The sequence below is a fragment of the Tachysurus fulvidraco genome, chromosome 17 (genome assembly GCF_022655615.1).
Source record: "Tachysurus fulvidraco isolate hzauxx_2018 chromosome 17, HZAU_PFXX_2.0, whole genome shotgun sequence".
Lineage (NCBI taxonomy): Eukaryota > Metazoa > Chordata > Actinopteri > Siluriformes > Bagridae > Tachysurus > Tachysurus fulvidraco.
Genome location: NC_062534.1, coordinates 23281153 through 23296410, shown reverse-complemented (window position 1 = coordinate 23296410; position 15258 = coordinate 23281153). Strand labels below are relative to the sequence as shown.

At 40.5% G+C, this 15258-nt stretch overlaps 1 protein-coding gene across 1 annotated transcript; it reads left to right on the top strand.

Annotated features, from left to right (window-relative positions):
* The first annotated feature begins 600 nt into the window (after positions 1–600).
* Positions 601–15258, top strand: mmp15a (matrix metallopeptidase 15a). The gene is made up of 10 exons (XM_027135822.2): positions 601–1103; positions 3257–3405; positions 4062–4184; positions 5335–5639; positions 5738–5899; positions 6609–6940; positions 7716–7854; positions 9471–9618; positions 10634–10746; positions 11148–15258. Exons 1-10 carry the CDS (start codon positions 996–998, stop codon positions 11582–11584), a joined length of 2016 nt encoding a protein of 671 aa, XP_026991623.2. The 5' UTR covers positions 601–995; the 3' UTR covers positions 11585–15258.

The window sequence follows — 15258 nt, the reverse complement described above, 5'->3', positions numbered from 1 at the left end:
TAACGTCCTTTTTAGTACATGAGCTGTTGAATACTGGAGCATCCAAAATGGACAGTTAACGATTTACCTTTTTTCCCAGTTCTTACCAAGTACCTGTAAATGCTTCTAGTTTGAGTCACTAGAGAAAGTGACCATGGGTTTCCCCCCAAACACTGAAACAGATTCTAGGCTTCAGAGTGATGCATCAGCTCTTGGTTCAAGATAATTGCCTGGTTTTAATCACATTTTTGCAAGAAGCACGAAAAAAATTATTTACAGAAATGTATATACTTATGGCGTGAGGATGCATTCCAGATGTGAAAGGAACTTATTTGGGTGACACTAGATTAATTACCCTTCTAAAACAGTGTGGGCGAAAAGTGAAACGAGGAAAATCGCAAAAGTTTGAAGATGCAATCTGTTTTGTTGAAGAAATGAAATGTTTAGACTTGAGTGCAAAATTGTTTGTATTGGTTGACTGCAGTCTAAATTTCATTCCTGTGTCATGGAGGAAATGTTTGTTAGGCTTCATCGTCATAAATTGGTAGCAACTGAGGGGGAGCAAACGCAGATGTAAATTGAGTTTTATGGGTCAATCTGGCAACCCTGATAGTTACACTCTCCTGCAACTTGAACCTTTTCCCTGTAAGATCTCTACCGGCAGCATAGGACATGGCAACAGTCAACAAGTAGCACTTTATTTTCCTGAACTGAATGTCGGCTTAGTATAAGAAGTATAAGTGCAGTATGATAACGGATGTGTGTAGAACTAAAAGAAAAGCCAATCTGAGGTTTATACCCGCACTGGATTAAATCTGAGCTGGAAATGTAAATGGTTCAACCTTAGATCTGGACGCAGGGAAACTTCTACACCACCAACTTCTACACCATCCTCTTAAAAACATCTACAAACTTCTTTTCTTTGCTGAATTAACGGCGCCGCTTGGAAACATTTTGCGTCCAGTGCGCAGTTTGGAAACCAAACCTTGCCCTGGGATCTAAACCTATGCACAGAGATGATTTGTAAACCTTTTTCCACGCATGCAGTTGTTTTTTCTGTCCTTGTGTTTGTGTTGAAGGCAGTCGGAGTTTCAGCGCAAGAGGACGAGGAGTTCAAAGCCGAGGTAGAGCAATAATCTTTTTCAATATCATACTATATATATATATACACACACACACACACACACATGGTGGGGTTGATCCAGGTCTGGGATCATATAAAACAAGTCGGGTGTTTACCTGCTGGTGCACGACAGCGCTTCAAAATCACTGAATCTTGTTTACATCTTGTTAACCGGATTAAGTCCCAATGTAAAATGTTATGATGCCTTAAATCCGATTAGAGCAATCAAATTTTGAGTTATTCCTTTTTGTTAATCATCCGATTTAATCCGATTATTTGTCCAAATATTTCTTTACATCGATGAACTCTCAAAACAAAAAGTCTGATTAATCCGAATTAAGACCCCATGTAAAAATTGCTGTGATATTTTAAACCGGATTATCATCGAGTGTCGTTATTCCATTTGGGTATTTTGTTTATTTGATATTTTTGTGTTTACACATCATAAATGAAAAGAGAAAAAAAAAGAGAAAAAATTTAAACATGATGCCAACATGCAAAAGAATAAATAAAATAAAACTCAGTTGTTTGGCTGATACACAAGTGTAAATGAGTTCAAGATTAGAGTCACCGTCACCACAAGTTTGGAAAACTTGATCAAACGAATCAGAAAGAAAATAAGAACTTGATCTACAGCTAGTGCTGGATTTTGATATATTATGCACTTCTGTATTAAAGTACATCAGTCTGTAAACAGGGTCACATTGGATATATTGGAAGTCTCCAGGCTTTGTGCAGTGAATTAAGATTTCTTTTTCCTTCACGTGAGCCAGCTCTTGAACTTGAAAGAATAACTGATTGGAGATGGATTCTGTACATTTAGACTTAAATCTGATTAAAGCACGAAACATAAGCCAATCTTTCCGATTTAAGACGGGCAAGAGTTGGTGTTGAAGTTGCATGTCAGATCCACCCCTAACTTCTTTATGTGATCCCTTGGGTTGACTTTGAATCGGTAGAAAGTTTCCAGCCTTGCTGTGCAGGTCGTGTTGTGATTTCAAGGATTTAAAAGGTTCACTCGGTGCATCCCAGAGAGGCACTCAGCATTCCGTCTCCATCTGCGTTCACTCACTTCTCTACACAAACTGAAGGGAGTGAACATGCTGCAGAGCCTCTGTTTGATTTTTTTCCCCCAGTCTTTCTCATCCAGAGCTTCATAGCTAAAATAACCGTTTGGTGAAAAATCAGCTTGACTGATTGAATTTCCACTTCCTTTCGAACACATTCACTCAGCCAGCCAATACCTAAAAATTTGTACTGAAACGACCACTTTGTTTGATTTTGTACTATGATCTAAACTGATGGTAAAGCTCTGGTAGTGAAACATTTACAGCAGTTAGCAGATGCCTTTATCCAGAGCAAAACCTTTATACAGTATTTATCTCATTTTATATACAACTGAGCAATTCAGGGTCAAGGGCTTGGCTCAGGGTCCCAGTGGAGGCAGCTTGGTGGATCTGGGATTTGAACTCCAATCAGTGGGCTAAAACCTTAACCACTAGGGTACCACATCCCATAGTGGGTATATCAGGTTATTAAACCAAACATTCGTCTAGCTTCTGAGAAGATTTGACGACATGAAGCATCATTGCACGTTTTATTGCCTCCCAGAATTTGAAGACAGACCTGTAGTGTTTCAAAGGATATTATATTATTTCTAAATCCATAAACAGAGTCTATTCCTGCTCTTGGGTGGTTTTTATTATTTTATTTCAGCAAGTGATTAAAGATCTGGCTTTGTATTCATTGGAAATGTTTTACTACATTCGACACAAAGTTCGTATCTTTAGAGTAAATGTTGTTATCAAACCCATTTCTGCTTTCTGAGATACTCCAAGTTCTTGTTCTGATAAAAAGCAGCTCAAATTTGACCTACGCTAAAATTCAGTGTAAAATTATCAACAGAGGGGAAAAAACACACGTCTTACACTGGAATGAGTCCTGAATTATTTTAGATCAGACTCAGACTCATTCGATTCTTTATACTGATTGTAAATGTCCCATATGTCCATTTCTTGTCCAATGTGGAAAAACGGTTAATACGTGTTTCGGTCATTATATCCGATGGTGGATTTGCCCCAATTAATAACCTCAAGTGGTTATTAATAACAGAATTTCTGTTTTTTTCTCCGTCATCTCCACTCACTGCTGAAGACATGGCTGAGGACCTACGGCTACCTGTCCCAGGCCAGCAGGCAGATGTCCACCATGCAGTCGGCACAGATTCTGTCCACTGCCATAAAGGACATGCAACGCTTCTACGGCCTGGATGTCACTGGCCAAGTGGACGCCACCACTCTGAAGTATGACCTTACCTTAAAGTGTACAGTGCAGGTTTACTGAGTCCTGAACGTAGAGGTGTGCGAGGGACGTTATTGTCTAAACCTCTTCCAAGCTGAAGGAATTCTGATCATTAATTTTTTTTTTCATTTAGATTTGTTAAGGTTAAACCAATGTATTGTTAAAATCGCTTTTAAAGCTGTTTGATAACACGATTATGGTTCATATAATGAGTTTGTTCGGATGTGTATATATATATCGATAAGTGTCTTACATCATAATAAATGTTCCATATGATATGATATTTTCTATCGCCCATCCCTTTAAAGGCTAATTTAGTTATTAGAGCTAATGGCAGGAGAATCGAGTTGTTCTGAAATGAGAGTCGACCTTGAAGTGAATCCAGTCATGAGAGTCAAATTTTAAAAACTTTCAAAGAGAATTTTAAGAGAAATTTGAGACCGTGACTCTTGCTGTGCTGACAAAATATTTGCCTTTGGTTTCTACGGAAATTATACTTGTTTAAATGAACTAGACTTCACTCTGTAATTATTTTAAATTTCCCTCCAAATCAAAGAACAGTGGTCACATGTTTAAAGTGGGTTGTTAGTGAACTTTAGTGAACTTGGTGTTTTGATGGTGTAAATTTATATCTTGAACCTTTGTGTGAACCCTTCAGATCTATGAAGCGTCCACGATGCGGTCTACCTGATCGCTTCGAGGTGTTGAGGGAGGAAAGTGTTAGGAGGAAACGCTTTGCTCTGACGGGTCAACGGTGGGATAAAGATGATCTGACTTACAGGTGAGTGACACGGGGAAGTTTTTTAATTTGATCTGTTTGTCACATTTCAGGTTTAAATCTGTGTTCAGTGTGTAGTCATGCAAATACAAATGACTGTGTGTAATAAAATTAACACTTCATTTAAAACAGCAGTTTGTTATTTTTAGCGTCCTCTGCTGTCTTCAATAAGAAATGCCGATTTCACCGGGCTTTCCAGATAAATCTTCCCAGATTCTCCTGACTGCCAATTTTCCTACCTTTCCTAGTAGGAATTTCTAGTCAGAGATCGTAAGATACAAGCTGTGATTTATATTTGAACGCAACATTAAAGGTGGGATCTCCGATATTTGAGAAACGCTTCAGAAAACTGAGTCGGGACGACAAGCTAAACAAAAATCAAAACAAACGTGTAGCCAATGAGCAGAAAGGGGCGTGTCTTGTCAGTATGTGTGGAGAGAGTGTTCAGTGCGCATGTGTGACATTAGCAGAAAGCGGTTTTAACATCGACATGGCGGATAAAAACAAAGAAAGAAAGGCAAGAAGTAGGACGTGTTAATATAGGATCAGCTTTCCAGCGCTGGAGAGAACTGAAGGAGCAGGAAGTTGGCCACATATTTACAGGTTGGAGTTTCCCGAGTCAATAACTCCTGAGCTAAACGCTGTTACTACACAAAACGCGGTTGTAGCTGCCTCTCTACATTACTATGATAGAAAATAGGTGTTATTTGTGTAGTAACAGTGTTTAGCTCAGGAGTTATTGACTCGGGAAACTCCAACCTGTGAATATGCGCACATGCACACTGAACACTCTCTCCGCCCATATCGACAAGACCTGCCCCTTTCTGCTCATTGGCTACACGTTTGTTTTGATTTTTGTTTCATTTGGTGGCCCAACACAGTTTTCTGAAGCATTTCTCAAATATAGGAGACCCCACCTTTAAGCTCAGCCCTGAGCAAGTCCCAAAATCTTGAGTCAGAGCTACTTTCCAGCTTGGAGAAATAAAGCTTAAAATTGGAAAAACAATAATTTAAAAATATTTGTGAAATATTTTTAGCTGATACAAACTGCACATCTAAAAATAGCAACATTGATTGTTCTTTTAAATCAGACATCAGATATGTTCCACTTAGAAAGCTAACATTTTATTTATTAGCAATTTTTTCCCCTCAGCATTCAGAACCACCCACCCGGCGTCAGCCAGCATCAGACCCACGAGGCAATCCGCAAGGCATTCAGAGTCTGGGAGAAAGAGACTCCGCTACGCTTCAAGCAGATTCCTTACCATGACATCAAAAATGGCAGCGAGGGGCCAGATATTATTCTGCTGTTTGCTTCTGGATATCATGGAGACACGTCTCTCTTTGACGGTGAAGGAGGGTCTCTGGCTCATGCGTTCTTTCCAGGTCCAGGCATCGGAGGAGACACGCACTTTGACATGGATGAACCGTGGACGCTAAACCAGCGGGAAGGAAACGGTGAAACTGAATCCTCCCTTTAATGCCATTAAACATCTTTGAAATTAATTAATTTATTGAGAAGTACCGGTTCCCGTCTGGCCTGTGTGTGTCTCTAGGCATCGATCTGTTCCTGGTTGCGGTTCACGAGCTGGGTCACGCGCTGGGACTCGAGCACTCCAGCGACGTCTCGGCCATCATGGCTCCGTTCTACCAGTGGATGGACACAGAGAGCTTCTCGCTAGGGGAGGACGACATCAGAGGCATTCAGCAGATCTACGGTAAAGCGTAACAGGTTGTTGTATATTTGTCATGTTGGCGATGAAGTTTTCCAGAAATTCACCTGAACCCACATCTGTTTCTCTGTTACATCGATTTAAATGGTCGTCTATATTTTATTGGCGACGACTCGTTTTGTTTTGGTTTGATTTCGAAAATAAAGCAGCATTCGTATCTCTTAAAAGCATTCTAATTTCAGTGTGATGTACTATATAGTTTTGTTGTTTACAGCTTCTTTTATATTCATTTAAGGATGATAATCATAACGTTTTGGGCTAAAATCCTGACGAAACTTCAGTAGTAACTACTTAACGTAACATTACAACGTTGCCTCCTTGTATAAACTCTACTGTACACAGATTGAATGGAGTGAATTATAACTGTGCTTTTAATTCCAGGTGAAATCTTTTGTTTTTTTTAGACTTTATTAGGCATTTTGATCATGAGATTCGTCTTTGCTCGACTCAAACTCATAGTCAAAGTTCTGCTCTGATTTCCAGCTGTTATTGTGTATCGGGGTCTGGTTCTGCTTTCTCCATTGTGGCTCATCTGGACGGCTCATCTGCATGCGATGCGTCGCTGAGCCTGCGAGAGCCGGGCTTTCTGCCACTTCGTGCTGCTTGGTGGAAAAAAACAAAACCGTGACACCACTTTATGCACAAGTAGGAGAAACTGTAGCTAAATTTTTTTACATCTTCCATATTTCAACAGGACCCCATGTGGATGCACCGACAGAGTCTTTGAGCACCACCATGACCCCGTCATACACCACTACCACCACCACCACCACTACAACCACTACAACCACAGCCCAACCGGAACCTACGTCCACCACTACAGAGCCTTTAAAGACCAACAGACCTCCAGAAAGACCCACCAAACGTCCCGAGAGACCCACCAGACCTCCCGAGAGAACCACCAAGCTGTGGGTTCCTCCGGCTGACCCTACACCCACTCGCCGCTCGGACCAAGATGCCCCTGATATCTGCGACGGCGACTTTAACACGATTACGGTGCTCAGGGGGGAGATGTTTGTCTTCAAGGTAAACCGATATGTTTTCATGTTCTTGATCGGATTAGCAAAAACCAACATTGTTACATCACAGATCCGCGAAAATGTTTTAAATCTGTATTAATAATTCCAGGATTTCACACAATTTTGGAGCACATTAAAACAAATGTGGTGAATTCCATCAGTTTCATGAATGAAATCACGTCTATGTTGCTGCTGGACATATTGGCACCTCACTGTAGATTTTCATTTTTTAATTCCATTAAAGACATCGTCTCAACCGGTGTGTTTGATTTTTAAGGAAGAATTTATTTTTGTTGTTTCAAACCCCTTTAAAAAGCTCTTTAGGTTTGAGGAACATGATAAAGTTCAGAATGAACACTCGATAAAGGAAAAAAAAGCTAGCCATGTCATTTTGATTCTATTAGGTCATATCCCATGTGATGTTTCTACAAAAATAATGGTGGTTGTTGCATAACGTTTGAAGCTGATTTCTAATTTCCGGTATACCCAGAAACAGAGTGGTCCATTCTCAGAATAGCTTCTGCTTTACAGAGCTACAAATAGATTTAATAATCTCTAAGTCATGTGCTTTTTTGATATGCAGATGCTTCTCCCTCCCTCTCTCTCTCTCTCTCTCTCTCTGTCAAATTCATGTTCTTGTTCTTGTTCAGGTTCAAGTGCTTTATTGCCAAATAATAGGCAAAGGAATAAAAGAAAAAGAAAAGATGAATAGATATTAATTAAATTAATAGCTTATGATATAGTGTCAAATTTCTCTCTCTCTCTCTCTCTCTCTCTCTCAGGGTCGGTGGTTCTGGAGGGTCAGGAGGAACCGAGTTCTCGATAATTACCCCATGCCCATTTCTTTCTTTTGGGTCGGTCTGCCAGAAGACATAGATGCTGCATACGAACGCCATGATGGAAAATTCGTGTTCTTCAAAGGTCAGCATTGTAGAAGAAAAAAATAGTAGATAAACACCATACTCGAATTGGCAATGAATTGGCAACATATAGTGTTTGTGTGTGTGTGTGTGGTTGGGGGTGGGGGGAGGGCATATTCACGTACATTAAACTGCATCTGTCATCAGCGAAGTGTTTCTGATTAACTGCAACTAAAGATCAGCTGTTGCTGTTGGATTTTCTCGGTCTTCTTCGTTTTATCTTAACTTTGGACATCATCGAAGGTGTTACACAAGAATTTCCAAAACATTCCATGTACCATAGAACAAGACGTATCAGGAAGTCTGCCAAGAGAGCCAATGCAACGTTAGAGGAGCTGCAGGAATATCTGACAAGTACTGATTACTCCAATCTCTCAAATCATTCACAAATCTGCATAGACCCAAAATACCAGAAAATGTGTCTGCAACACAAATCTAAGTCAGCAAAGGAACAGAAGAAGATGCAGATCAAAGCTTTGGAACGGCCAAAATGGTCAGAGCCCAGAACAAAATTCTGACAAAAATGTGTGGAATGGCTTGAAGGCGTCAGGAAAGCAGATCACAGTCTGATAGATCTGGAGCAACTGTGCAAGGAAAAGTGGAACAAGTTGGTAGATATTTTAGTGCGGTATCGATTATTTGTTAAGGGGTGTGCAAACTTATACAACTAGGTCATTGTCTAGTAAATTCATGAGCCATTAGAAAACAAGATGGGACTGCGGTGTCTTTGGTCAGGGAAAAAATATGTAAGATCAGGGTGGATTTTTTGCCTTGTTTTCTTACTTGTCTCACAAAAAAAAGGGCTATGTCATCTACTGACGAGCGCTAGCGTGTTTTTATCTTTGTGCCTGAAAAGGTTTTCTTATTAACAGCACTGGCACTTGTGTTTAAACGTGTTTTGTTGGCGGTATCGATCATTTCCGACAAGCACATTAATATATCACAGCTATCCTGTTTTCTTCAGAACATCTGCTCTCTGCTCCAACACACTCTTTAGGCCAAACTACGTCAGTAGTTAAGCACTCGGGTGAGGGGGGGTTTGGGAGAGGGGACAGAGTTTTGGCAGAAGCTTCAGGTCTGTGTGTGTTGCATCAGCCTCCGCATGCTCACGCGGATCAGATTGTAGATACGGAGCTGAAGCCGAGTGTCGTGGCTCGAGCGTCGGCTGCCGAACGGAATGCACTAAACTTCACTTAGAGCTTCAGTAACCGTCTCTTGTTTGCGAGAGGGTTCCGTGCGAGACGAGGCGTGCCTTGACTCGAAAGGGAAAGTGGCCTGTTATGAAGCATAATACGGCCTCTGTCCTGTCAGATTGGAAGAGCAGAAAAGATCAAGACCATTTCTACTCTCTTTGTTTCCTTTGCTTCTTTACACCAGGGTTGCCAGATCTGCCGCAAAGAAACTATTTGATAACGATAAAACAGGGGGAAAAAAAACAATAAAGCAGTTCGTTTTCCAAAACTCCCAAAATCAGTTATTCCCAAACGTCTCGCTTAGACAACATGCTGAATGTAGAGATGTTTTACAAATCTATAGCTCATATGTGTAAAGCAGCATTATATACATTTTGTCCAGTGATCAGTTCCAATCTGCAAAATTATTTCTTCGTTTGTGTAGGCAGTAAATACTGGTTGTTCAGGGAAGCCGACGTGTTGCCCGGATATCCTCAGGAACTGATGCACTACGGTCACGGGATGCCAGATCGAGTTGACACGGCAGTGTGGTGGGAGCCATCTGGATTCACTTACTTCTTCAGAGGAGACAGGTAACACAAATCAAGTTAGCCTCTTTATCGTCAGGTTCACATTTATCTTCATGTTTTATACAGCAGATAAGATGTGCAGTAAAGCTGTATACATAACACTACAGTAACACAAGTGAAGAATGAGAGCAATGCTCAAATTAAAAGAATGAAATTTTATCTGTTTCTATCTCTTTAATGGTGTAATGGTGTTCTGTTTAGAAGCTTGTTCCCAGAAATGATAAGGGACGACTTATACTAAAGCCCTTAACCCTCAGCTGCTTGGTTGTATTCTGTCTTCCTATTTAAGCTTAGACAAAAATTTATCAAGAGTAACTCCTCCTAGGGCTTTCGAGCCACATGCACCAAATTCAGGTATGTTGTAGATCCTAGTCTGAAGTTTGTTGCTATTACTTTTCTAAGCGATCCGAGTTCCGGTACTTCCGGTACCGGGTCTCAAATTGGCCTTTTTCCCCATAGACTCCCATTATAAATTTTGAATGTTTATAACTCGGCAAGCTTTCGAACTATCTACACCAAATTTGACCAGCTCCTTTAGGGTGATACTCTGAAAAAAGGTTTAAATCGGTCTACCGACTGGCCTTTCGGTTGTGCCGCAGCCCCGCCCACAATATATGCAAAATCTAAAAACTTTTTACAACATGGACATGTGACATATCAAAACACTCAGCACAATGAGGAGAACTTCCTCACGGGTATTCTGGTCACGTCACATGCTCGTCTCCACTTACCTCCAAATGTTTTGGCACCCTAGCTTTCTGTCTACTTGCTTCCAAAAGTAACACTGACCCTTATGTCCACTCGCCTCCAAAAAGCACCGGACTTTGCGAATACTTGCATCGTCAAAGCCAACATCAAAGTTAGTCACGACGAACTTTACAAATCTAGTTATAATTTGCTCTGTCAGAACTGTAAATGTAAAAATGCTTTGGAAAAGCAAATCGGTCTGTTGACTGCACACTGTATTTTTTTTTCATGTTTTAACATAAAACCCTCTGTACATTTCTCACTTCTAAAGATACTGGCGTTTCAGCGAGGAGTCTCGGGCTGTGGATAAACCCACACGACCCATCAGCGTATGGGGCTCCATTCCTGCCTCTCCTAAAGGGGCCTTCCTTAGTGATGACGGAGGTGAGTTTAGTTGGTGAAAAATCATTCCTGTTTCAAATGTACCTCTTATAAAGCAATCCAGAGTCGCAAGAAGGGAAAAATTGACTTCACTGCTAAGAAAGTAGGGCAACAATTCCCTAAAGCTTCATCTCTGCTCCTGCGTCATTGCACACAGGCATCAGCAGCCTCATTAAAGCAACAGATGTATAGAGTTGAAGCTAACTTTTGGTTTCTGTTTGGCTTATATTTATTCATGTAGCAGATGTTGTTTTTTTTTGTATGTTTTTTTTTAAGTTTATTAGTCAGGCACAATCCAATCCAGGTTGTGTAAATGATTATTATTTTTTTTATTTACAGAAAAAAAGCGAAGCATTTAAATTGTTTGATATATGGTGATGTCTCCACCTTTTTTCCCCCCCAAGCGCACACATACTTCTACAAAGGGACCAAATACTGGCGAGTCGACAACAAGCGCATGAAGGTCGATACGGGGTACCCGAGATCCATCCTAAATGATTTCATGGGTTGCCATGTTCACTTCGATCCCGGCTTGGATACCGATATTAAACCAGACCCTAAATGGCCGGAGACAGGTGGAAAGGACCAAGACGACAACATCGACGACTACAAAGACAACGACGTCAACGATGACGATAGTGACAATGACGATGATAAAAAGGTGGTGGTGCAGGTGAAAGAGACTAACGACTACGTCATGACCCTCATCCTGGTGACGGTGCCTCTGGTCCTGGTGCTGTGCATTCTGGCAGCGATTTACTTCATCATCACCACGCTGCAGAAAAAGGAGACACCTAAAGTGCTGGTTCACTGTAGACGTTCACTGCAGCAGTGGGTGTGATGCATACGAGTGCACACAAGAACACTTTCTCTCTCACACACAGACATACACACATACACTCGCTGTTTGGTGTCCTCTCTCTGCACATGTGCTGCGATCGAATACGTTTAGGAGAAGAATTCACACGAACAGTCCATTTTGCTATTATTCATGAATTTGGAAGTTAAAAAGATCAGAGTTTGAGGGAAATGTTGATATTCCCGATGGTGTTCTGTTGCTTCTACAGTACATACACACGATCTTTACAACGGCTACGTAGTCCTTAGCATACATATTTTCTGATTTTATGAATAATTTTCCAATGGAATATTTACCCGAGTATACTATTGTGTCCAAGCAGCTGTAACAATGTTGCTAGGTAACAGAGTAATTATAGATGCCTGCCATGGAAGCAAGCTAATGATTGAAAACAGTTTAGCTTGCTAACACAAATAATAGAAAGGCATGCTAACAGAGGAAATGTGACACAAATGCCGGGAATATAAACATTTACCTCGGATGTCTTGGTTGGTTAACGATGAAGAGACCCAAAGATAAAAAAAATTAAACTGTAATAACGATTAACATTAGCTGCCATTATAGACAGTATTGAGGGTCAACACTATTAGACACATAAAAGTACCTAAAATCCACAGAGAAACATTTCTGATACTGGAAACAAGATTCGGTTGTTAGGAAATTGTAGGGAACATAAACATTTTCCTCAGATATGTTGGTAAAATACTAAGAAAAGATTCCATGGCTTTAAAAAAAACTGTAAAACTTAGCATCAGTGGATATGAGGTAATATCGATGCTTAGTGAAAGTGGAAATGAGACGCAGTTGTAATACAATATAAACACCTCAGATGTGTTACGAAACTAATTCCCCACAGAGTAAAATGAGACTGTAATTACGATTAGCATCAGCTGATATTACGGACAATACGACGGTCAACATAATCACTGAGAATCTATTAGGAATATAAATATTGTCCTCAGATTTGTTGAGAAATTACTGAGGAAAAAAACTCCATGGATTTATATTAGACTTTAGTAGCACTTAGCATTAGCTGCTGTCAGATAATATAAAGGCGTATGAAGAGTGGAAACAGGATATAAGCACCCAGAAACCTTCCTGATACTGGAAACAAGACACACATTTCAGAAATCTAAACATTTTTCTCAGATGTGTTGAGACATTATTCCACAGATTAAAGTTACACTTTAATAACTCTTGTCATCTGCCTTAAAAAGGAAAAGAGACAAAAATGTCAGTGTTGCATCTTTAAATGTTGGCGTAGGAGTACGAGAGGGACGGAAGGGTCTTGCTCAGGGGTCCAGCAGCAGGTGGATCCGATAAGGTATAGTGTAGATCTCACAACCCTCTGATTAGTGAGCCAACACCTTAAATACTAGGCTACATCATCCCTACAGGGATGAGCTAATGAGCTAAACATCATCAAATCTCTATGTGAGTGTATTATGTATGTCATTTGACGTGACATGCTACAGTACACTGTCCGCACTGTCTCCGGTCCAGTGTAGCATCAGCTACAGGTAGTCGTCCTTGGATTAAACAAAGGAACAAACAGGGGCAGAACAGCGTAACATAAAAGAGAAAACATGTAGCTGGGCACAGAGATTAACACCAGAAATCAATTAATTGATTGGCGCTATCCAAACATCGCAACCGTACGCCATTCTTCTGCTATAGGGTCTCCAGGGGGTCTTTAGATCCCACTCTCCAGAAGGGATTGGTTGTGGCTGTCGATCTCCCGCAGACTGACAACTCAAATGACCACTAGGGAGAAACAAACCAATACCACACCAATACCCCAACCCTTTTTTTACAGCAATGCCCAGGCATGTAACAGACAGGAAAATAAACATTTTCCTCAGATGTGTTGGTCGATTCCCCAAAAATGACACCACAGATTACAAATAAAAACTGTGATAACTCTTAACATCAGCAGCTAAAACAGACAATATAAAGACAAAGTGAGAGTGGAAACAAATCATCCATTTGCCCAGAACCTGTCGTTACAGAGGAAACAAAACACAAATATTAGGAATAGGAAATTGTACCGAATATAAACATTTTTCTCAGATGTGCTGGAAAAACAAATTACAAAGAAAAACGCTCTGAAGATTAAATAAAATCCTAATAACATTTAGCATTAGCTGCTCATTTAACTTCCCTGGGTTCTGCTCTATTAGGAAACCTCAACAAGTCAGAGCTCTTGTAAATTATGATTCACACACTCGTTACTAACAAAACAAAAAAAAGAAGTGCTGTTTAAGTGGAATCTTCTCGTAAACATGTTGAACACATGACCGTATAGGGATGTAGTAAACTAGTTTCTCCACAGCGAGACACTTTTTTTTTTTCTTCTTTTTTTTTTGCCTTTACACGACTGTGGTGCTTTGCCGATTTAACACTCTGTTCTGAGCAGAGAATTTGCACTTTCTTGTCATTTTAAATGATTATATCATTTGTTCTGTGGTGGCTTTACATCGTGGTTCTTTTGTGTTCTGTGTGTGTGTGTGTGTGTATGTGTGTGTATGTGTGTAAGTGCGCATAAAGCATAATGCAGTTTCTCTCCTTCCCTCCTTTAACGAGCCTAAACAACTTTATGACTCTCAACAGCGTTCGAGAGTGATAGTCAGCAAAATTCTCTCGCTTCCTTCGGCGAAGCGGCCTTGATTAAGTTAAGGAGTGCGTAAAAGGAGTTAAAGGAGGTTGGTTTTATAAATTGCAATGCACATACTTGCAACGTTTACTGTCTGTGCTGACGGGGCCGAGCCTGGCTTGTGTTACACACATGGTGCTGATTAAGGGATTTTTGAGCGCGAGAGACAAAGAGGAAGAGAGTTCGAGAGAGAAGGGAAGAGAGGGAGAAAGCGAGGATGGGGGGAAGGGGGATTCTTTATCCGTGCAGCATTTCCTTCTCTTCCTCTGAGTTTCATCGATTTTTGCCAAATAGAAAAAGAGAGGATGTGCCACCGAGGCGTGCTCGTACTGTCACTATGAACTACGTTAAAACTTCTTACCGCTCTTTATTACAAATTTGTCAAAAATCTTTTTCTGGGGGAAAAACAAAAACCCTGAATTCAGTCTTCCTGTGGGACTTTTTTCTGAGCCAGGTTTTAACCACAGGTTCCTCTCAGGACCTCTCCCTGGAGTCTGTTTATGACAATCTTGGCTTCATGTCCATTAGCTACTGCTGCGATTACGGCTCACCATCAGGCTCTTGGTTTTACTTTGCGACCAGCAAAAAAAAAAAAAGGAAACCTGATCCCTTTTTTTAAACCCTCATGTCTCCCTCTCTCTCTCTCTCTCTCTCTCTCTCTCTCTCTCTCTCTCTCTCTCTCTCTCTCCCTCTTTCTCTCTCTCTCTCCTCTCTCTCTCTTTCTCTCTCTCTCCATATCAGTGCCTTGGACATCTGTTTTTAAACCTGTGTCGTGTTTTTTTACTGTGTATCATATGAATGTGGAATGTGTAGTTCCTTTTTTTTTCTTCTTGTAATTTGTTGTGTGATTTACATTTGCATACATTTTTTTATTATCAGTGAACCGAGTCGATCATGCAGGGCATGTATTGCTTTTCTTTTACAACTAAGGTAGCCAATTACGAGATGACAATTATTATAAACTTGCTCACAATAAAACCAAAAAAAAAAAGTACAGAAATAA